The 24929-nt window shown below is 44.0% G+C and overlaps 2 protein-coding genes and 1 long non-coding RNA gene across 4 annotated transcripts in view; 2 read left to right on the forward strand and 1 right to left on the reverse strand.

Annotated features, from left to right (window-relative positions):
* Positions 1–114: 114 nt before the first annotated feature.
* On the reverse strand, positions 115–23910 carry LOC109638678 (dynein axonemal assembly factor 5). Its single transcript, XM_069525596.1, has 13 exons — positions 22890–23910; positions 22069–22253; positions 21846–21970; positions 21589–21707; positions 18623–18855; positions 17955–18179; positions 13901–14044; positions 12566–12734; positions 9751–9898; positions 6619–6769; positions 4468–4624; positions 4128–4319; positions 115–527 (listed from the first exon to the last, which is right to left on the reverse strand). The coding sequence occupies exons 1-13, from the start codon at positions 23452–23454 to the stop codon at positions 280–282; spliced, it is 2661 nt and encodes an 886-aa protein (XP_069381697.1). The 5' UTR covers positions 23455–23910; the 3' UTR covers positions 115–279.
* On the forward strand, positions 451–6725 carry LOC138407845 (uncharacterized). Its single transcript, XR_011241165.1, has 2 exons — positions 451–589; positions 6585–6725. It is a non-coding gene; the product is annotated as an uncharacterized lncRNA (long non-coding RNA).
* A 344-nt stretch (positions 23911–24254) lies between the features above and the next one.
* Positions 24255–24929, forward strand: part of prkar1b (protein kinase, cAMP-dependent, regulatory, type I, beta) — a 56074-nt gene continuing 55399 nt past the window's right edge. The window contains exon 1 of one of the 2 annotated variants that reach the window (XM_020101751.2): positions 24255–24458. The gene's annotated coding sequence lies outside the window, so the exon portion shown is untranslated. The remainder of the gene's footprint in view (positions 24459–24929) is intronic. The other variant, XM_069525597.1, reaches the window with a different exon arrangement.

Raw genomic sequence — 24929 nt, forward strand, 5'->3', positions numbered from 1 at the left:
GAGACATTTCCAAAGGCTGAAAATCTAGGCTCCTTTCAGGTTTCCTGGTAAACTAAACTAACCCTGGTAACTAAAAGTCCTATCTGTGAAATGAAAACACTGTGAGAATCCCAAGACTTTGCCAAACACAGAGATATAATATTTATTAGTTAGAGTCAAGAAATGTATTAGAAAAGTGTCTTCATGGCTCTTTCCAGACATGTCCTCTCAAAATTAACATTAGACCCGATGGGAAGTGGCTCGGAAAAAAAGTTTAACAAAAATGATACAGCCAAAAGTTTAGCTCTGATAGATTTCATTGTGACGTGTCTGCGAAGGTAACAAGTTCTCCGCTGTATTCTCCGGAATGAAGGCGTTCTGTTGGGTTTCGTGTCTCTCAGGACAGTCTGCTGGTGTCTCTGTGGGCAGTGAGCTGATGTGCTGCAGCAGCTGGTCGCAGTAGAGAGGACTCCGCTGTTTGTCCCTCACAGCCTCCACTTCCCTCTGCAGGAGTGCATGGTGGACCGAGCTGGCTTCCTTCAGCATCTCTGGACACACAAAACAGACAGCAGACAGGTCATGACATGGAAGTGGACACAGACAAATAAAGGTGAATATTCAACATAATTTTTTTTTAGATATTTATATATATAAGTAACTGAAGCACTTGATAGTAAAAGCACCCTCACCGAAGGAAAGTATAAAACCCAATGGCTCTTTAATATTTCAGTATTTTCAGTAAGTGATAATTCTGCAGGCGAAGACAGTGATGGATGTTTTATACTTTCGTCACTTTATCAAAGTAATATGGTAACATAAGAATTACAATAATAATAACGCTATTTATGTAGCACTTTAGAAAACTAAGTTACAAAGTGCTTTACAACAGATAATGCACACAAATCCAAAATATCCCAAAGAGTTTGTTAAAAGCCTGGCAGCAGCCTTTTGCATAAGTTGTAATGGAGTGAAGTGCAGTAATTATGTCTAGACGAGATAAAAGCAGCTCAGCCACTCATAGCTATCAGTTCCATAAATATGCTGGATGTTATTCCACCAAACAACAACAACAAAACCTACCCCCTAATACTGACCCACACCAACATTTGATGGGTTCTTCCCTGACACATTCCACATCCTTCCTAAAAGTGGAAACTAAATGGAAATGTAGTTGTTTTTGTGTAATTTTGGTTACAATCAAACAAACCAACAAACGGACAGGGGATGAAAACTTCATAAGAAGGTCATAAAATAATCCTTTGGATATTAAATTCAAGTTTACAGTCTCTGTTTAAAGTCAGATGCTGAATAGATCTGGTCTACAACAGAGTTAAATGGAAGTCAGAACACCAGGGGACGGCAGTGATGAACAACAGTACATTGTCCACTCTGCAAACCAAACGTGTTAGTGTCCTGTTCTTCCACTGGGAGGCGACAATTCTCTTTTCAAATCCTCTCCTCCCATCATCCCCTGCTGGTCTTGACAGATATATCGAGTTACCTTGAATTGCTGTCGATGGATAAATGCTTTGGAAACCACAATGAAAAAGTGCTGTTCCAGTGGTGACACGCTGTCACTCTGGATGAGTTAGTTCATGTAAACTCATCATCCGATACCTGCCTTTGTTCTTCAAGGGGATGGAGGGGAATTTTTAGCTTTTGTGTTTACTGTACTCGGTGGAGAGCAGTAGAGCAGAACAATGAGGAGTTGTGAGAAGAGAGCTCTACCCGTGCCAACAGTCTGTGGGATTGAGCAGGTCGCAGCCGTGCTGGTGTTATCAGGGCGGTGGGCTGAAGGAGCGACAGAGGGAGGGATGAGAGGGAGGTGGTGCTGTCCGTCATGCTGTCAGGACATGCTGCCTTCATTAAGCCACTTCACAGATATGCGTTTGAAATCCAAGAAGCATAAAAGTGGGATCAACTTTTAAAAGGAACAAAGAAAAAGTGTGTGTGTGTGTTTGTGTGGGGGGGGGGACTTCAAAAAGGGTCACGAGGATTGCTTCCACATTTGTGGCGCAGGCCGATATGGGTGCTGTCAGATACACACGATCACTCAGCAAGATGTGAGGTCATCTCGTTTCACAAAGACACTCCGAGCTTCATGGAAATCACACTGAGCGATGCACAATGGCTCATATTTGTATCACGTCTCTGTAAAGCTGCGTTTTCAACAAAAGTACCCAGAACTTTTAATCACAGGACCTTCAAGGAACTAAAAGGCTCCAACAAATTATAGTTCACCTGCAACTTTCCACCTCGGTCTAAAGACGGTTTCATCGAGCTCCACGAATTAACGTCTTAATTAAATCAGCAAAAATGTTGAAAAACACCCCCCCCTTGCAACTTAAAGAAAGTGAAAAAGAATTCCTGGATCCAACCCCTGATCTGGTTCTGAACCAAACGTAATGTGCTCTTCCCTGACCAATACCACATCCTTCAGACAAGTTTCAATGGTGCACACGATGAAAACATAACCTCTGTATGCCAGGTGTACATAGAATGTTACTCGTAACAGCTAAAACTGTGCAAAAAATAAGGCTTCATTCCAGTTTCATATAAATATTCGTTGTTACTGTCAACAGCAAAATATTTATATTTCTTTAAAAAAAAAACCTAAATCAGGAATAAATATCTCAATTGTTAAGGACTACTTCCAGCAGAGGATTCATGAGCACATGGTTCTCCATACAGTGCTCATGATCGTCATAAAGTAAAAACCTGTCACACGGTGCAGCAGGAATGTGTCATTAATAAATTTTTGGACGTCACTGAAATTCCAAGGAGAGCTTTATCAAGCTTTAGCTACACAGACATCAACTGTTAGAAGGATCAAAATCAATGTTGGGTTTGATCTTTTCATGGGATTTGTTGATGAGCAGAAAAAAATATAACGAATCACCAGACTTATTCTTTGACTAGTATCGGCTTCGGTGCGTAACCAATTGCCAGAGCATCAGTTAGAGAGCATGGCTTATCCAGCATGGCTTGAGACAGCACAGACATTCTCCTGAACTGTTCCTTTCATGTTCCAACTTTAACATAATGTATGACGGTATAGTTTTTCAAAGAGAACCCAGAAAAGACACAAGCATGGACATGACTCAAAATCAATCAACTACAAGAACTACAGTCGTACAGTACGTGGGTGAAGGCCGGTTCATAAAGTTGATTTACGTGTGTCATTCTGCAGCCAAGGTTACACCTGATAACCAATAGCAACAACAAAAATGCTGGGAAGTCTTTCAAACGTTGTCTGGCAGAGCTTGAAATCACGGTATGGAAGTATGAACGTGTGAGCAGCTTCTTCTTTGTTTTTCTAGCTGCATGAATATGAGATATCCAGTAATGAGGCCTCTGTTCTCTGGCTAAGGCATCAGTGCTCACCTGTGTCCTGTCAGAAGCAATGACAGCTAACATCCACAAGAGTGGGAGAGAGCGAAGGTCCAGAGGAGCTGAGTTACGCACTTCACGGTTACGCACTCAGACTTTCCACTGATACATGGAAATAAAAAACAGAGCCGTGAAGCTGTGGGCCGTCACAGAGAACGCTGGCTACGAGAGGAGGAAGAGAGACGGACAGATAAAAGACGGGGGGATTAGGTGGGGATTCGCGTGAGGACAGATGTGAAAAGGTGGTGAGGAGAATTGGGGTGTGTGTGGGGGTCCCATGTGGTTATCATTAGCTGGGACCGTTGGGGTGTATGTGTGTTTGGGGGGGAAAAGGATCTGGATCTTGTGTTTCACTCTGGAGGGACACCTCAGCCCGATGTCCCTGAAAGGACTCTCTTTGGCAGCGGGAAGCGAGCGGCTGCTTCTGAAGAATTGTGTGGAAAAGATGGTTAATGTCCTAGAAACGGAGAGGAGATGTGTTGGCAGTGAGCCAGTAAAATAAATTTTCCTCATCTCCCATTTTCTTATCAGCAAGTGATACAGAGGAAATATCTATGGTACTTTTGATGTGGAGTACTTCTTTACACAATCATATTTTTTCTACTTTCCTAAGCTCAGAATACTTATTTACTTTGCTCCCACTTCAGCAGAACATTCTCAGGACGTGTGCACATCTTCCCGCTCGCCAACGTACAAGCTATCAACACGCTTATCTTCATCTCTGAGGTTGCAAGTTCAAACATTGCATGTGATCTCACCGAACACTTGGTCCTGCACCGAGGCATCCTGGTCATCCAGGTGCAGGAGGAGCTGCTGGAAGAGGAGCTGCAGATGAGGAGCGCAGAGCTCTGGGTCGTAATCTTTGTTCAGGTTGGACAGCCACCGCCTCAGGGCCTGCAGAGCCGCGTCACGCACGTCCTTGCTACTGTCGTCCAGACGTTTCAGCAGCTCTGTGGAGGAGAGACGACCACGTTTATGATTTATTTCAGCTGCTTTTAGTTCAGACTGCGACGTGATAATACAGAATTATTTTCAATGCGTTCATGTGATTTTACAGAGAGGAGAGATTTCATCTCTGTGGGTGTGCCTGTCATTTACCGGGGTAGATCTTGTTGAGGGCCTCAGGGTGCAGACTGGGTCCTATGAGATTGAGCATGGTGGATACAGAGCGACAAGCAAACAGTCTGCCCATCTGAGAGTCCTCTTCCAGGGCAGACAACACCTGGGGTCTGAGCTTCTCCTCCAGACACAGCAGCTGCGCACAGAAAAGAGACACTCAGCTTTTCATTGAATGACGTGATCAAAGTCTGCCTGCCTGTTTGATACAATTCATCACTGAAGGAGAAATCTGCTCTCTCGATTCCACATGATATATTAGAATACTGTTTCCTTCTGTAAAGTCATTTTGTCAGATTTTCACAATGAATGTGCATCTATCCTCTAAGTGGAACTTAAGCTGTTAAGAGACATGAACTCTAGAAAATGTCCAGAGAAATTGGGTCTGGGTCCTTATGAGGAACGCAGCAGGAGATTGTCTGGGTCAGGCGCGTCCACAGGAATATTTCTGAAACATTCAGGCGACGGGTGGTGCCTGGGTAGAGCATGCAGGAGGCAGGATGTATAAATTCTGCAGCGGAAAGCACATCGTTTTTGTTTAAAGCACATGTAAACGACACGGGCATCAAATCTTTTTTGTCTTTCCAAGTTGACATTTTTGTCTACGCATCCTGAGATATTTGAATTCTTGTACTTCTGTGTCCATGGTGTGTTAAAAATGTATTCATTAGCCCACTCACTCGATCTGGAAAATGTCCAGACTTGGACACATGCGGCCTCCCCGGAAAACGTCTGTGTCTGAAAGCAGCTGTCTGCTTTGATGTTGTATTGTGAAGATCACTCTCTTTAATTTCCAAAATCCTCTTAAAAAATCTGCTTCTAATTAATTTACGCACATCAGTTATCTACAATGAGAAGTAGGAAAGAGGCTGGTTCGTAAAAGTGACATCACAAGCTTTTACAACACACTTTCCTTTGAGGACTTGTGTTGACTTGTGTTAAGTGTTACATCACCTAAATCATGGCAGATTCACATCAGGTCTGGATCAGTTTGTACAGACACATGGGCATGGAGCCCATCTTCAGACCGACGTTTTCATTACACAGAGGAAATGGACAAACAAGGTATGTGAGGCTGAGCGCCACAAGCAACAGGCCAAGAGGTGATTGCTAAAACCTCTGTCACCCCGTCTGTTTGCTATCGAAACCACGCGGGCGAAACAGAAATAATAAAAAAAAGGGGACAAGGGGAGAGGGAGGGAAGGAGACAGAAAGAGGAGGACAATTTGGCAGAGACGTGATCCGGCATTACATCAGTGACAATGTGAGGATGCCAAGTGTAAGTGGAGCTGCTAATTGTTTTCACAGGGGAGTAGCGAGGAAACAATGTCCTTCGAAATGAAAGGCTGTTTGATTTGCCCGTGGAAATACACTCGAAACCTTCTGCTGTTACACCCGTCGGGACATGTTGTTTACTTCCCCTCAGCTGTAACCTCACCTCTACCCCAGGAGCTGTGACACGGTCGTATTCGGTCACCACTTTTCCACATTTGGGTGCCAACTGATAGTAAAAGTTTGATCGCACACCTACACCCTTGCACCAACACCCAAGCTCCTATTGTCCCCCAGATGTTTGCTTTGCCTTGTAGTTAAAGACGTGTGAATGGAGGAGGTGTGAGAGCCGGTTCCAACTGGTCACTCTGCACACGCGAGGGCAAACACAGCCAGATGTCTGCGTGCGAGCGTGCATACTGTAACTGGGCACATGCTCCGACAGGCAGGTGCAAGGGCACGTCCCAGTGATAGTTCCTACACATAACAAGGGCCAGGAACACTGAGAGCATTGTTTCTGAGGGACAAAGGTATGTGGACCCGCTTGACCCCACGTACACCTGCTACCTGCTGCGGCCAACTCTTTCAGCCAGGGAGAGAAAGATTTTATATTTTCCTAAATGGCCGAGGGGGACTGTCTACTTTGTTGTGAAATGGATAAAACAGAAAATTTGAAATACATGTCAACTCCTGATGGGTTTAGAGAATGCACTACCACATCATTTCCTTTACAGCTGAGTCAATAAAAAGTGTTTCTACAGAATGGAGATCGGACTACTGGCTACTACTTGCATCCATGTAACCAGTGTTTCATTTTGTGCATGCAGGAACATCTCTGCATACTTGTATGTATGTATGTACCTGTCCAGGTGTGATTGCCCCTCCATGCAGCAGGGCCAGCAGACAGCTGAGCGCCGAGGTGCGGACGGCAGCAGCGATGCGGCCTGCTCGCCACACCAGGTTGGGAAGCAGGATGTCACACAGGAACTTATCGGACCTGTCACGGAAATGCCTGGGAGAGGGGCAGAGTGAAAATATGAGACACAACAGGGGCAGAGAAACACATTTCTATTGCTGCAACACGCCGCTTTGAAGATAAGTGACTGATGTGGGGAATGCATCGGCAACACATTGCGGATGCTGCAGCCCTTTTCCCACACATTTTCCCACAAGGCAGATGGGATGGGGGGGCAGTGGAGGAGAAGCAGGAGGCGAGGGGCTACAACATCTGGGTGTCATCCTGTCCCTGCTCCTATTTTCCATGCTGGCTTAGTCCCTCGGACATCCTCTCACACACTACCAGAGTCTTCACTTCTCCGTCTGCTCCAAACCACCTCCACAAGCTCTGATCTCTGCCTCTGGCTGTTCAGCTGGTATCATAATAAAGCCGTCATGTATTTAATAAAGTGTGCTTCAATCCTTCAGCGCCAGCAGGGGGAGACAGTGTGACAAGAATACAGCCCGCTCTCTGCTGGTGCCTTGGATCCGTCTCTTCAACTTGACAGGTGTTGAAAGCTCATCACCAATATGATGCCAGAAGAGGGAAAGACGAGTTTCCACATTACAGCGATGATGCCCGAGGGACAGAAGACGAGGATTTGACCTTTTTTTGTGCGTCTTTGTGCAGACACACACAAAGACAAACACAGAGCACCTCACAGGCTTCTGCAGTCTTCACAAACAACTCACTCTGAGTTTGTCATGAAGTAGAACTGGACGTTAGTTCACTAGTATTGATCATCAGATATGGTGAATGGTAAATAGACTTAATTTACAAAGCACTTTTCTTGTCTAAACCACTCAGAGCACTTTCCTACGATATCGAGTATTTCTCAATCATTTGCACACTGACAGTCTGGGGGTCAGTATCTCTCCCAAGGGCACTTCATCATGTGGAGTGGAGGAGCTGGGGATCAAACCACCGACCTTCTCACAGTGGTTTTACTTGTTCTGCAACTTTCGGTTGTTCAGTCAACTGATTCATTCATGGGTTTGGTCCTAGAATACACATCACTGCTTTGACCATGAGTTTGAATATTTTGTGAGTGATGCCACATTCCTTTGACATATTGTGATGTATGTTGGTATTGAGATATTAATAGTATTACAACTATATTATCCGTTCCTATATGAGGTCTTTGTTTAAATGTATAGAGAATCTGCAGATGAGCCATTTGTAAAAGTGTAATATTTGATACAAGCACAGTTGAATCTGTTTCATTTTGCCTTGTTTCTTATTACTGACAAGTGTTAAATACAATCTCCAAAATCTAGGATCCTGGAAAAAGATCTCTTGTTTTATTATGTCTTCAAAGCTGAACTCAAGACCCCCACTTTCCACACACTCTTATCTCAGTTGTAAGTGGAACATGAGTACCGCCTGCCACAAGGATGAACTTTCATTTCTTACGCATCACCTTCTACTTAAATTTCACATCCAGCTTTTTAATCACACAACTCCACATAAATCAAGAACAGTATGTGTGCGTGGATGAAAGGTACTAACGTCCATCACACATCCTTTCCCTTTCTGCTTGTTCTGCAGCGGAGCTATCATTATGTCATTTTGGTTGTAGAACAAAGAGAAGAGTTTTTCTCTATGACTATCATTGTCTTCTTGATGACATAGCATGTGTGTGTGGGGGCTACAATCTGCTGAGCCAAGACCGGGCCACAAATCATGAATGGAGGGATGAGCTGAGTATGAATGGAAATATTATGGCAGACCGCACAACCCCATACAGTGCACGTTAAGCTTTTACTTGAAACCTTTTGAAGATGTAACATGATTTCTTTCTGCTGATGGTTCTGTGATTACCAGAGATACGGCTCAGGAATGAGAGACGCTGTTAGCAGCACAGGTGGCCGCGCTGCGAGTGGGGACGAGACAGAGGCTTCTTTTGTCTAATACGCACATTTACGGATAAAATAATTTGATGATAGTTGAAAGCAAAGTTCTAATTTCCACGTTTTTGGCAAAGAGCGTTTTGGCCCGACAACACGTCCTGTTGTTTACGTATTTCAACGACAAAGGCATTATTTTATCTTGTATTCTTGAAACAGTTGCTGGGTTCAGGCCAAATGCACTTTTGACATCTTTCCATAGAAAGATTAGCAGTTCATCCCTGATATTATCCAATGGAAACAACCACTAACCCAGACAGACTTTTGGGCTGTTGGGTTGGGGTTAGTAACACGCTGCAGCGATATCTCTATGGCAACCCTTTGGACGAGGTCTGTCTTTGTTATTGACAGGGGCAGCTGCTGTGATTACTGGGACCCGGGATGGGCCTCAGGCTTAATGCATTCCCTCAGATTAGAGCTCTGAACCCGGGCTGAAAGCTGCACAGCTGAGGGCTCGGAGGGGACCCAGGAAGGTGGGGTGGAGGGGAGCCACAGGGAAGAAGAAACTCCAAACAGGAGCTGCTCTCTGGGTGTCAGACATCCTTCCCAATCCTACCTCTGTCACCAGTCAATAATCATTCAAATTAGTGAGGAGACGTTCTGACAGCATGTGCACTCTTCTTTTTCATGCATGCTGGGAAGTGATTTATAAGAGTAAATCCGTATGATACTCCCTCAGAGACCATTTCAATTTCAGTTCTAGACTACCACTGATGGTATCACGCAATGATGATCCCAAAAGATCCAAAGGTTCAAAAGAAACTGAGATACTGAAAAATGGTTTCCAGGAAATACAATTATGTGTGCAATTGTAATTATGGTCCCTTGTGGGTGCGGCACTTATTTGCAGGTTAATGTGAAGCAAAGTCTTAAAATAACAAGCTGTGAAAATAATGCCATGACTTGGAAAAAACTCAGACGAGACGAACTGTGATTATAGGGTGGAGAGTTAACCTGTGATGCAACATATTGTGTGTGCACCTTCAGTGCAAAACATGCAACAACTTCCCATTAACCTACAAAAGAAACATTTCGGTCCTAAATGTGTTTCATCAGCAAACTTGTTGTGTGTGAATGTGTCCCTCTCACCCTTGGGAATCCAGTGTGTTCGTTGCGTTCAGTAGCAGCTTGGCAAGCATTGTGAAGATGCTCATTCTCATTTCTGGGTCTTTGTCTGGCTGGAGGCAGCTCTGCAGCAGAGGCATCAACTGGCTTACAAAATCCCCTATCACTGGACCTGTAACACAAACACAGGCACACGTGTGATGATACTGTCACGTTACTTCAAGCTCTTTCAAATGACCCAAGCATGCGTTTGTTTTTGAGCAGGATTACGCAAAAACTACCAAACACATACGCACGAAACTTGGTGGAAGGATGGGTCAGGGATGAACATTTGAAATTTTGATAGTGGATTCAGGAATTGTATTAACTTCCTCTAAAATTGTGAGGGAGGCGGTTTTTCTACATTTTATTTCGCAGAATAATTTATTGATGACATTTTTAAAAATCTTTTCTTAATTGTATGTATATCTCATAAGCTGAGCCTTGGTAGAGGTATGCCCCCTTCTAGGTAATTCTGTAACCACTGACCAGAAGGCTTGGTGTTATTGAGTCCTAAATGGACTGGTGAGTCTGAGACACAGACACACTGAGGAAATGAGACACAAAAAGGTCTTTGTATGATGGTGTGTTTTTGTGTCGATTACAGGAAAATGAGAAACTCACAGTGCAAGTATTCCCAGTTACACTGATCTGCCCCCACACTTACACATACCCAGCAGTCTGACTGCATGTTTACAAAGCTATATATAGTAATGTGTGTGTGTGTGTGTGTCTGTCTGTGTGTGTGTGCGTAACAAGTGATAAGTGTCTGTGCCCTGTTTGGACTCTATTGTACAGACATGAGAGGAGACATAGGAAATCCGGAAACTGCCCGAGGGTGGTGGACAATGTTATAAAGAGACACAGGAAAACAGAAAGAAAGAGATAAAGAGAGAGCAACGGGATGTGCGATTCAAAGGGCGTGTCACAATCAGGGGTGTTAGAAGACGTCTGCAGGTCGTCTCATGGTCACGATAGTCATGACGAGGCAGTGAGGGGAGATTTCCCTACACTCATAGACAAACACACTTTCCTCTGCATGCGGTAATTTCACTGCTTAGAGAGACTGTCTGTGTGTAAACTGCCCTCGAGAAAGGCATTAAGAGCCAGCGTAGAGAAAGGCAGCAGGAGATTTCACCAGTTTACAGACAGGATCAGACATTTTCACACCGACTGAAGAACAAAAGACTGTGAGGAGGATATGAGAGGGCAGCTGTGTGTGCGGAGCTGATGAGCAAGCGAAATGACCAATTCTCAGTTGTCATATTAACTACCGTCAATTGTTCAGCAGAGGGACAATTTCCCTGAATCATGTGCACATCAAACACAACGGCCACATGCTGTCCGTTCTGCTGCCAGTAATAAAGTCCTCGGGTCATGTTAATAGACCAAAGATCACATCTGCAAGAATACAAATCTAGCTCAGAGCAGCATTCAGCATTCGCAAATAAAACATGCACATACTGAAACAAACTGAGCTTCAAAGTGGCCTTGATCCTGGGGAAGGTCAAGAGTAGGCGGCCATAGTGTTCTTTGATGTAGTGACCCACACAGGGATTACAGGGTGGACTTAAAATGGACTGGTCAGTTAGCTGTGGGAGTGTGTGTGCCTGTATCTGTGTGTACTTTTTGTTATATCCCAGTGGGCTCTTAAACTTGAATGCCCACTAACCTGTGGGGACATCACAATGGGAACAAAAAACAAGGTCCCCACAGGTAGAGACTGCTTTTTGAGGGTTGTGACTTCAGGTTCTGTGTGTGTGTGTGTGTGTTTGGATTAGAGGGGTCACAGCTGCCTAGTCAATTAGAAAGAGAGGGGAGGGGGGAAGAAAGAGATGGAGATGAAAGTGTGGCACAGGGAGGCGCTGATGATGGAGGATTATATGGTGTAGGCGGAGATAAAGTGAAATCTCACCACCAAAGACAAGGTCACAGCTTTTTTGACCCACTGTAATGCACGCACACATGCACACACACATACAGAGACAGACTATGTAGGCTCTAGGCTCAAATTGGTCCTCACAAACACAAGTAAACACACACACACACACACATACTCTCACAAGCATAGACTAACCTCTATAGACAAGTCTGAGACACACTGACTGAGTAAAAAACAGAGGGAGAGACAGGGATTTACTAAAGTCAGAAAGCTAACTGGTGCTAAGGACAGGTTTTTTTAGCGGTGCTAGAACTGCACAATAATTTACACCAGGAGCTGTGTGGGGCAACATGAAATCATGGAGAAGGAGAAAGCTTTTTGTTCTAAAACTGTGATTTCCAGGACCAATTTCAAACCACTTTCTTTTCTTTAAGACATGTTTCAGTTATATAGGATAGTGAGCCTGAAATGGGGAGAGAGAATGGGGGAAGACACACAGCAGCCAGGTCAGAATCAAACCGGCGGCTGTATTTCGAATTCTCATTTTCATTATTTGTAAGTGCAAGACAGAGTTTGGGCTGCTGTTTTGGCAGTTACTGTTGTGCGATTAGGCCAAACAGCTTTATGCTTAAAAAATATGATGTAAAATGTGTTGGAACAAGTTCAGGAAAGAATGGCTTCACCAATCACACCATAAATTCGTGTTTGTATAGTCTCAACCAACATACTGGGGTGAGCATGTTGAGATCTATGACTGATGCAGGGATTTTCTCATCAATAACAAGTAACTCGACTGACCAATGTCTGAGACACCATCCTGTATTTCTTTGACCACCATTGTGTCTCAATATGTGCAAACCTCAGCACCTGCGGCGCAATTTGGCAACGTCTCGTGCACATTGAGGCTTCACTTCTCACCTGATTGTATGACTATGATATGCAGTTGGAGTCTCTGTGGGGAGTAACTGGACCAGGTGTTGACGGAGGTAGACAGCCAGTCCAGCAGCTGACCCATATGTTGCCTATAGAGCTCCATCCCTGAGTCCAGGCCCTGCACCTCACACAAGCAATGCACACTCTCCAAGGCCTGAAGGGAAGAAAGAGGGATGAATGAATGTCATTTTTACTTGAAATCTTAAAAACAGACAGGAATTTGTTTCAGTTGAACAATTATGTTTTCTCGTAATTTAAGGAATTCTCCAGGACATGCAGAAATGGGAGGCGCAAAACTATCCTGTGAAACCCTGGGAAGAACAACACTGCAGACATGATAAGGTCTCACACATAAAACCACAGAAACAAAAACCCTGACAAATACACAGGATGTCACAAAGGCACAGGAACCGACTAACACACACACACACACGCACAGACTCACACCAATAAAGCTGGGCTGAGAGGAAAGGGCAGGGATGAGAGATAGGAGAGTAAATAATTAGGGCAGACTAACAGACCTTTGGGGAACTTCATAATTCCCATCATAGTCCCTCAGGGATGGACAGGGACAGAGACGTCTGAGTCACAGAGGAGAGCTAGACAACCCTGAAGCTGTCCACTGATGGGAAAGACGTGCCCCCTTTCTGGGAAAACAAGACTGACTTTCCCTCTTGATCCACAAATGCCCAAGGCCATTCTCACCCTCCCTCTCTTTCTTAATCCATTCCTTCCCAAATCTTCTCTAACACTGCTCCCTGTCTGAAAATACATATGCGCAGACAAACTTGGACACATGCACACACTGGTGGCCCCTGTCATTGGCCTACGGCGACGAGAAGTTAGGCGTGTCCCTCTGCATTTGGAGACTGACCGCAGCATTAAAGCTTAGTTACATATCATTTCGTATTTTTTGTGAATTTAGGAGGCGTTATGGAGCCACGAATGGAGGTGAGCTGATGACACAACACATGCTAAGAAACGCAGCTCACGTCTCCCTATCTATATTTATTTTTTTCTTTTGCTTACTCCACCTTTCACCCAGGACTGGATTTAAAGTTCTAGTCCAAAGGTGCAATTTCAGATGCCCTGGCTAAGTGGGTAATTACACTGTTAGCCATGCCCACTTTGAACCTGTACAAATGCTTGCATTCCTTGAATAACTCTTTTGCTTCATAAAAGCTGTTTACCCTCATAAAAAGTGATGGAAAAAGGAAAATTGATAGGAGGAAAGGGGTTCAAAAAATGAGGTAATGGCAGAGCAGCAGAGAGGAAGAATCGGGGATCGTATCTTCATGCTGTTAAGTTATGTTTTCTCACCTTTTCACTGAGATCTGAAGAGGTGGAGAGACTCTGGACATTGACCAGCACCTGCAGCAGCTGGAGGCTGACTGAGCCACAGTCTGACTCACACTGACGCAGCAGCACATCCACACAGGCCAACAACTGCTCCAAGTACATAACCTGGGAAAGAGGGAGAGAGGAAGAATTATTAGAAGTTTGCACTTGTGCGAGGGATTCTGTTGGAATATGGACTGTGTCTCTCAATGAACCCGATTGCACCTAGTTTGCACACTATACCTATTCCTGCAACGCTCAGTCCACATCTACTTTCTCACACAATTAACTCTAAGTGTTAATGTTGTTTTTTAATAACTCGTGACCCACAAGATAATTCAGAGAGAACTTAATTTCCATCTCTGAGAGGGAGCATGTGTCAGATTTCTGTCACTTGTCAGCCAGTGTTGAGCTCATGTTTAGACAAAGACCTGCAGCTAAGGCTAATTTCCATGCCATCACTGGGATCACGGCCTCTTTTCCTGTTTTCTCGTGGCCTGTCATTATTGCTCGGTTCGGAGGGGGCTGTGGGCGTCGGTGGGAGTGGGAGAGACAAAGAATTCTCAATATACACTCCTACCTTAACAGATTACCCCTCAAAAGCACAGCCACTCAGAGACCACAAACCCATGTCTATCACTAGGGGGCACTATTTTTTCTCAAACTTGATCACAGCACAGCTTGGCAGTCGTGTGGAGGAAAAACAAGTGTAAAGCCAAGTAAAGATGCTCAGAGCTTTAAAAAAGACAGGATTTGTGAGGAGGAAGGGAAGCTAAAGGACTTCCAGTCTGCGAGACTAATAAGCAAATGTTTTTATTTTGCGACGGAGTGTTGAGCACACACTAGAAAAAAAGCTTCTTGCACTAACATGGATCTTGAGTCCACGGTGTTAGTTGAGTGTGTAAACATATTTTCCTGAGGCTAAACTAAACTTCCATGCAGTTCTGAGCGACCGTGACTTGCCCTCATTCCTTCAGCTGACATACACAGGCACTGTGCCCATTCCCTACTTGTGTGAATATGTTCAAATATTCATTGATGGAGAAAATCCCCAAGTAATTCACTGGCAAATGAACAAAGGAGGAGCTTAAGAGAGGCGGTCGAGATAACAGTCACAGACGCACACATTTACATTAAAAAAAAAAGCACACACAATATACTGTATATGAGCAAAAAAAAACTATAAGGGAAGGCAGAGAGAGAGGGAGAGAGAGAGGGAGAGTGGAAAAAGTAGTGCAGCATAATGACTATGTGGACACCTGGAGCCAGGCAAGATACACCTGGTTTCATTGGCCTGGGCACGCTTCAGGGGCCTCATTACACAGTGTGTGTGTGTGTGTGTCCACCACTGGATACATCAATTACAAAGACACACAACTCCATTTTCAGGAGCCATACCACAAGGCAATAGATTCCTATCCAGTGGGGCGCTCACTCCCCAAAGCTACTGATGTTGCCAAGGCAATGGGAAAACAAACAGCGGTAGTAGATGTGATGCTGACCCCTTGCACGAAGGTAAAGTTTGCTCTCCTGCCTTTCTTCTCCTCTCTTTATCTGTCGTTCAGCAGAGCAGTGAGAAATGCACGGCTGTCACTCATGACAAAGGGGAGGCACGCCGGAGACACGCTGATGTATGGAGGTATGTTAACGTTTGCGTATTCAGTGAAAAAACTGGTCAATATGACATTGTGAAATGCACAAAACATGAAAAGAGACAGAGCTTTTCTTTACGATCTTTCACTCTGATCACTGGGCAACTGTAGCTCAAGCACTTTTTTTCCAGTTTCACCAAGAAAGTATGCTCACTGTTATCAAGCCTGGCTGTAAATATTCTTCCTACCTCACCATCAGGCCCCCTCTTTATGCCGATCCTCCTCACCACTATCTTTACTAAATTATACCAGCCCCACACAAATTGTGATGTCTGCGTCATTATGGCAACTCACAACATAGCATGTTGTGTAATGTGTGTGATGGTAAGGGTTTGTGAATCCTTGTGGAATATTAAAAAAAGCCCATAAGTGATCTATAAGCAAACGCCCAATCCAAACTAAACAGGACACCTCAGAACACAGTGGTTTCACAAACCACTGGCTCGCCTTTGATTTTCCCGTTAAGCACTTGACATCATCCTTAACTTAAAACTAATATTTGTTTTATTTTTGCAAAGCATCTGCCATTTATTTTTGTAAGCGGTCCTTTTCCCCCCCGACCAAAATGAAGAAAAGAAAACAGGGAGTTGAAAGAGTGTGCGAAGTTAAGTCATGCCGAAGCATCATATATCAGCCTCCAAATCTTATGGTTGTTCCCTGAACTCCCCGCTGAGCCCTGCTGCTACCCCTGCCCCTGTTCACTTTGATGATTTATTTATATTTCATTTTTTAACGGGCTTCATTTTGACCAAATCCAATTTCAAGGCACATAACTCTCTCAAGTTGATCCAAATGCACGTTCTTATAAAGTTCTTAAGGTGCCTTATTTAAAAAAAAAAAAGTGAAATATAATAAAATCAGGGTACCGAGTCTACTATTTCTTTAACTTTGCTATTTGTGTCTGCAGACAACACTGCGGTATGCGGGTGCACAATGTTCTGGATCAGCATTTCAGCACGGAGAGACAGAGGGAAAGAGGGATGCAGGTGCTCCTGTCTCGAGGGGTGTTATTTACAGCCACACAGTGATCTGGCCCTGCTCCCTGCTCTGAACCCTGTATGTTGTCGAGGAATGTTGCAGGTGCTGTGTCTGGGTGATCTCTTGAATTGCAACCCCTCTATGTTTTGCCCTCAGAAACAGAGACAGAGAGAATGATAGAGAGAGATAGATGGAGGAACAGACAGAGAGGAAGCAGAGGTCTGCCTCCATCTGTGCGACAACGTGTGACTGTCCCGTCCTGTTAGTTCTTTCTCTGGTTGACCCTGCTGGAAAACGACGAGAGGACAGAAGGGGGTCAACTTCCCTCCTCATTTATCACTGGCCTTGACCAGGCAGGCTTTGAAATTTCAGGGATTCTTTCAATGGCGTGGCTGAACCTTACACATGGCTATAAAAAAAAAAGACAAAGACTATGCACTGCCTTGTCTGCTTGAGGGGTCAGAGCAGCCGAGCAGGGGTCACGTGAAATTAGTGGATTTTTGTTATTATTATCCCTGGGAGGAAATTCTTGCTGGCCACACTGAGAGCGGGGCGGGGTCAGGGGTGTAGGTGAGTCAATAGGGAGGCAGGATCAGAAAATAGCTCTCTGCCAGGAAACTGTTATTTTGATTCTGAAAGGGAAACATATTTGGAAGTACAGGAAGCAGGGATGATACTGACTCTATGGGATTTTTCCAGAGGCAGACGGTTATTTGCAGAGAAACTCCAAAGGCATTTTTAATCATTTTTTCTGCTATGTAAGAAAAAGAAAAGTAAAGAGACTGTGAACATTGTGGGGGGAACATCTCTCACTTGCTTGTGAGCAGAGAGGTTTTGATCAAAGACTTGAAATGTTAGATTTGAAAAACACCATGAGGCTTGACTGTCGCTTTAGCTGGGTCAGCATTTTGTAAAGTAACTAAACCGCAAACCCGCTGAACTCACTGTGTACAGAAGTGCTATTCAAAACTCTTGAAAGGTCTTCAGCTAAAGCCTTTTTAAGAGATGTGGCATCTTATCATGAAACCTATTTCCATGAGGAACAAATTTGTCCAGATATGTACTATTTGACTGCTGAACTGTCACTGCCAAAAATAAGAGCACTAAGGTACACAGAGAGTAAAAAATGACCTTCTGTGACACTGCCAAGATCACCTAACAAGACTGAAAGAGAAACAGCTGGTGCCCACAGATCAGGGGGAGAATCATGGCAACCAATGTAGGCAGAGAAAACCGGGAAAATCTGTGATCTTTTGATAATTAAAACAGCAGCTCCTTCCCTTTCCAAAGTAAACTTCATATTTGCTTTGGTTGACAACAGTAGGATGTGCCTTCACAGGTAAATAAAAAAAGCTAAAAACAGCTCAACCACAACCAAACCCAAGCCCAAACCTCCCTCTGCTGACCTGTTGATATTCCTGGCAGACGTCGGGCTGAGCCAGTGTGTTGGCAATCTCCTCAAGATGTGGTTTTAGGAGGGGTTGGGAGCAGCCACCCAGCACCGCAGCCAGCACCATGAGGGGGGCCCAGGGATGAGAGGAAGAGTAGGGCGTTGTCACATGATCCAGCAGCAGCTTGAGGAAGGCGGCAGGAGGGACAAAGGTCCCCAACAGTTGAGCAGAAGCCAGACACTGAGTGAAGAGAGACATGAGGGAGTACAGATGAGGACGAGAACAACAGGAAGAGTGCTTTTAATTTGCCGCACATCAAACATCCACACAATTGTCCTACGTTAACAGGTGCATCCAAAGTCCTTGAGCTCAGCTGGGTGCAGTGTCAATTTAGAACAGTTAGAAACTGACGAAATGCTACAAGAGGTGTTGAATGAAAGCTCAACAGATGTGTCCTGAAATCATCCAGTCAGGCGACAATTGAAATGACAAAGCGATTCTATTGTGTTAGAGCCGAGGTTAAGAATGACTAAAAAATAAATATAGAATGATGCATAACATCGAACTAATCTGATGAGTAGGACTGATTTATTCCCAGAGCAGATTGATATGTGAATTAGAATATTAAACGAGGCATTTCTTACTGTGCACCATGCAAACCACATTTAATGTCTCAAACTCACATTGCTGACGACGTCCCTCTCTGTGTCAGTGCAGGCCCGATAGAGGGTGGCCAGGAGAGGCTGCAGGTGCTGCGTGCTGTGGTCCTCGGCGTGGAGCAGCAGCACAGAAAGCAGCTGAGACGTCCTGACCCGCGTGGGCACCAGCCAGTCGCTGACATCGTGGGTGATGGCTGGCACCAGTCTGCCCAGATTTCTGATCACCAACTCTCTGCAGCCCAGCCCCGGACGTTCCACTGGAGGAGAAAATGAAGAACGTTCAGCTTTGCATTCTCTTCTACAACTGGATGACAGTTAGTTATATTTGGAATATTTATCAGGTATATATTTAACTCTCACTCATCCGCTTCATCTACTTCTCCTTAAGTTGGTGAATTAAATTGCATTACAGAATAACTGTGAACAAGAGATGGGCAAGTTGTAGGGGTTCGTTGCTCAAAACGCAAAATCTTCTCTGGCTGCATTTCCTTGTCAATGTATGGTGTTGTAATTTGTAGAAGTTGTAAAACAACACTTAGAAGTAGTTCCTATAGGGTGGCCAGGCTTTTGCCATCAGGACCCAGAGGCTCTGGAATTCCTCGCCTGTGGAAATTAGATTTTTAAATATTGCCCAAAACATTTTGATAGGGATGCGTTTTTTCTTCCTTTCCTTAATCTTTCATATTTTTGCTGACCACTTCCCTCTCTGTGTCAGTGCAGGCCTGATAGAGAATAATGTTTTACAATTAAGATTTACCCACGAGGGACTTGTCAGAGCAAGTGAACAGCAATCTCAGCCTGCATTTCAAATCCTGCATCGCGCTCTCCCTCCCCTCATTCTTCTCCTAAAAGGCACACTAATGAGAGAGGAAGAAGGGACTAAAGGAAGACAGAGATAAATCAGAGAAACACACCAGGACAAGACAAAACAAGCCCCTTTCTGGTTGTCTCTCCCTGTCTGACAGTGACCTCTTCACACTGGGAGGCCCAGCAGATTTATGATGGCACGAAACAGAAAGAAAAAGAGGGAGAGAGAGAGAGCTCTTCCTTCCCCTTTCTTTCCTTTCCTGTCCCCAGGCACAGCGCATATTCACCCACTTTGTCACATGTAGCTGTGGGACATGTGAGCTTTAACAAAAATGCAGGACCCAAGAACTCTGCCCCTGACACACACACAAACATTAAACACACTGATCCAGGCCCCACAGGTGAGCTGTGGTGACCATGTTCAGGTTCACACTTATTCCCAGCCCCAGGGCAGACACTTATTCTTTCCAAGCCGGTGCCTGCCCTGAAAACTACACTGTCATTCGTAGCATCGTTTATTACTATATCGTTTATTACTATATGAGACATGATTTAATGCAGCAACGTGTCAGTGATTGCAGCTACATTTGCATTAAAATGGTGTGATGGGGATTAATTATGCTGCAGGACAGACCAGTGAAGCCAATGCACCTGGAAGTTTATCTGTGTTGTAAAACTGGAATTCAAGACACCGATCCAAACTTAGATTTCACCTAAATTAATCCCTCTACTCAAAGAGATAAAAGGATTGTCTTACAGGATGTAAGAAACACTGAATTTATATGAGCTTAAGCAGGATATCAAGGATATTACCGCTCAGATTATTTCAACAGGTAAACACCAACTCTGCCTAGACACTCCAGTCCTTGCATCAAACAGGCTTATAGCTTTAAGTTTTCTCCTCACTGCTGTTTTGAAAAATGGTGACTATAGGGATGAAACCGTTACCGGTTTTGCGGCATACCAAGGTAAATATCCCAATGGTTAGTTGTACTGTTTCATTTTAAATTATCTTGGTCATTTGGTTGATACTGTCCAGCGTCAAACTGAGTTAGCAATTCCCCAAGACACGGCAAGGCACAGACACAGTAAAAATGTGGTGGTTGGTCGCTATAATCATTATAAGACATTGTCACACAGTTTCATCTCTAAATGCGACAATGGATGCTAACAAGATCTTTAGGAGGCAGGGGTGATCTCTCAACGCTACCTCCTCAACCTGCACTCTCTAAGCTCTCTTGCAACGATGTATATTGTGTGTGTCTTCACAGCCATAACAGCCACAAATTTCCCTGACTAGAATTTGAGCATGATGCTCTGGAAAGGTTAGTTTTTAAAGCAAGTGTCAAAATTGCTCTTGACACAAGAGGGATGAAACCTGCACACAATTCACAAACTAGACTACGGTATGATTTCACTCTCAGCCTCTCTTCAGCTTGCCAAACCGAATATAACTGAATACTTGATTTGATTTCTTCTCTTTAACATTTTATACAGAGCATGTTGAAAAGCTGTAGGTCAAACACAAATGTAATTAGAATAGCACTCTGTAGAGCAAGTACATCCATCATTTCGTCAAGGCCAAACAGTTCCCTTAAATTGAATCAAGCCGCACCAAATTGCATACACTCAAAGATATCTGTCCTATAAATATGCCTATACTTTTTTCATCAAGATCCGTGAATTATCCCCTGGGAAAACTGAAAATGTCCAAAAATGCCATATCTCGCAATGTTAAAGAAAGAGAAAAGAAAATCCTGGACGCGCCCTCTGCTCCAAATCTGCAGGAAAATGAGCTTAATGAGCTCTTCCCTGACGCATACCAGATCCTCTGCCCAAGTTCTGTGATAATAAGTCTGGTAGAATTTGTGGGATGCTGCTAATTAACAGACAAAACACCAAACAAACGCATATGAAAACAAAAGCTCCTTGGCAGAGGAATAACTAAATCTTACCCTTGAGGCAAATATCTTTAGATCACAAAAAATAACAACTTTTAGAAACATATATAAATGAATATGTAAATCTGAAATCTAAGTAACAGGGGTACTGTTAATGGTCAAAGTTATTCATGATTCATTCCCTTAAGTCTGGACTTTAATCAATCTCTCTCCCACATTGCCTATCTGGATTAATAATGAAAGAGTGGCAAAAAAGCTGCTGCTTTGCCAGCTGTGACTGACCTCCTGGTGGGTAGAGGGGAGGTGGGGTGAGGAGGAAGTCCATTTTATCCTTGATGTCGTCCTCATTCTCCTTCTCCCACTGTGCTCCTACTTGTCTCCATAAATCAGCTGCTAGAAGTCTGCAACAGGGGAGTGCAAACATATTCAAGTCATTTTATAGATATTAAGATCATCAAACTCCCCCTGACCTGAAGAATAGCATGTGAGTAGTGGCATGTGATATTATGAAGTGGGGGTGTATGTCTGCAGTATAATACCTTATTTCTGGGATCTCATCGTTGATGCTGCTCAGCAGGAGCGGGACGAGTTTGTGGAAATAAGAGTATCTGTCTCTCAGATGAAGTAGCCAATCCCCAACAACTGCGGTCACAGCTTTCCTCACCTGTACCACAGGAGGTAAAGTATTAGTTTAGGGTGAAAAACCTAAGAAGCTAAACTTGTAAGGAGTTTTTAACAGTAGATTATTTCTAGAAATGGAACCTGTGGCGAGTCGTCGAACAGTCTCTGTGCCAGGTGAGAGAGGACATCGTCCACGTTTTTCCCAGTGCCATGCTGAATGACGGCCCCGGTGGCTTCGATGACAGACACTCGTACTCGGGAGTGCTGATGAGTTATCGTCTGCATGAGAGGCTTGACCAGACTCTCAGCTTGCATATGAAAGTGCTCTAAGGAGAAAGAGGTGAAATACACATCAGCTTATTCAATTTTGTCAACATAGCGCTGGTTAAAACATTTATACAGTATCAGTAATGAGACTGGATATATCCTGTGATGTTTGGTTGGATTAATGTTACTCGATTGCTCAGGTTTTATGATTTTAAAATGCTGAAGTGCTGATTACTCTGAGTTTTAGACACAATGTGAACCAAATAAACACAAAATAGACAAACTATAATTAATGCTGAAATGGTTAACTGATTAGAAGACTGACAGAAACTGTTTAGGCCCCAACTAAAATTTTTAATTTTGTCAGTCTGATGATTACTGATTAATTGTTCCTCTAAGGCACATAAAGATGAGCCATATAAGACAAAATTATTGACCTGGCCCAAATCGTTAAGTGGTGACAATGGATCTGAAGTTGATTAGTGATCTTAGGGTCCAGAAGCCCAAAGCACTGAAATAAATGAAAAATTTACTCTAGAAAAAACCCATTGACATTTGTTGATATCTAATTTTACACCAGGAGGCTATTTGAAGGATGTGGATTGTAATGATAACTACAAATCGATTAATCATTACAGCCACTCGGTGTCTGCGTGTCTGGAAACCATGGCAACAGACTCATCAACAACACGAACCTGGCACACGCATCGCAAACTCCATTGCGCATCTGCAGCTTTCTCTTTTGACTTCCGGGAAGGGATCGACGATGGCTCTCTGCAGTATGTTGATCATTTCGGTCAGATAGGGAGCCAAGTGCTTCCCGCACATCTCCACCGTCAGCGATAACATCTCCAGGGCTGACAGCCGAAGCTCCTCCGCGGGCTCCAGGATCTCTTTCTCCCCGAGCCGCTGAGCCAGGCAGGGCATGAGATAAGGCAGCGACTCCTCCGGCCTGGGGACGCAGCGGATGAACTCTGTGATCGTCGCTATCGCCGTGTCTCTGCATCTCTCGGTCGGATCTGACAGACATTTGAGGAGAGGCTTGAGCAGGGCAGAGAAAAGTTCCTGTAAGACGCCACCGGAAAGTCCTCCGTCGATGGTGTCCCTCTTGATTTGGTCCAGGGCCCTCCTTCGAGTCGACTTGTTGTCTTCGTTCAAACAGTTTAAATGTCGGGCGAGTCCTCTCAAAACTTCAGCGGCAGCATGTTCGTCTCCGGCCGCCATCGCTGCCATCTTGAATGTTGTTGTGGCAACCAACATCTGCACGGCAAACAAACGGATGCTTTACGACAGCTTCCGGTTCAAAATCTCAAACTTTATTGCTATTCAGAAACATAACATTTGCTCTACTCACGTCTTTATGTCTAAATCTAAAATGCTACAAACAAGTGTCATACAGTAAAACATTCAAAAGACTGTGGTTGATGACGTCTTTGTAAAAACATTTTTGTTGTTTGATTTCACTGCAGCTGCAGGCAAGTTGCCAAGTTGTACAGGCACAAGCTGTTAAAGTTTAAAGAGATTTGCCCCCAAAAAAATGAAAGAAAAAAAAAATACCCCACTCTACCTGAAGTCACCCTACCTCCCACTTTTTTTTTTTTTTAGAATATATGTTTTCTTTGAATTTTTTACCTGCAAATGGGCAGGTATATAATGAATAAATGCTAAAACGAAGTAAACCAAAAAGACACATCTATTTAAGGATTAAGGATTAAGATTCCTTTTTATTGTCCCACAATCATGCACACACAGCACTACATGCAACATCTGTTAAAGAGGGTTGATTTATACAGTTAGATAAAGTGTGTAACAAAGTAAACATCCACTTTACCTTAAATATTTTTTATTTACCTGCAAACATGGCATGTATAATAAGAATACATGCTAATATTAAGTGTCCCAATGTTTATTTAAAAACTTTTTTTTAAACATAAAATATGATTTCACTGCACTTCTTTTGAGTCAGTTTGCAGGTAAAACATCCACCCTACGTTTCCTCTGAGGATTTTACCTGAGGTCACTGCACTTATTTTATTGTGGATGTTTCCTTTAAAGGTCCTTTACCTGTAAACGTGCCGTGCGCGCGCTCGCTGCCTCCTCGAGACAGCGCCGCTGCGGTGGAGATGACAGATTGACGTCATCGGGACTGACGCAGAGCCGTGGCAGCAGCAGCAGCAGCATCTTCCCCGCTAACATACCGTCCCTCTCCTGTCTCCCACCGACACCGAGGTGTTTTCTCACCGAGCATCCTCCGCTAAATAACGGTAGGGAGAGCACCGACTCCACCGCCCTGGTGTTATGAACTCTACTATATATACACACATTTAAACCTGGCTGTGACGCCACGGCAGTCGCAGTGATTTCCACTTCGTTGTTTGTTTGGTTGTCATTGTGAGGTTAGCAAGGCTAGCTGGGTTAGCCGTGTGTTGACTGCAGCTGAACAGGTGCCCCGTGTCATCACTAGCTTTACATGAGCTAAACTGCTAAATGTGAGCACTGCTGTGCTGTTAGTGGTGAAGGAACATCTGCACATAGTAGAGGCCACGTCCTGATGTGATGTCTGATTGTGATTTATTATGCAATATTAACCGTAGCATCGCGATTTCCCATTGAGGAAGTGATTCACGGTAGTAGTGAACAGCTAGCTACAACCTGCTCAGCTTCCTGGCTTGATATGTGATATACTGTGTCCTTATTGTCTGAGAAGCTGATGGGAGCTGTCATGCACTGTTACA

Source organism: Paralichthys olivaceus, chromosome 5, assembly GCF_024713975.1.
Source record: "Paralichthys olivaceus isolate ysfri-2021 chromosome 5, ASM2471397v2, whole genome shotgun sequence".
In the NCBI taxonomy this organism is placed as follows: domain Eukaryota; kingdom Metazoa; phylum Chordata; class Actinopteri; order Pleuronectiformes; family Paralichthyidae; genus Paralichthys; species Paralichthys olivaceus.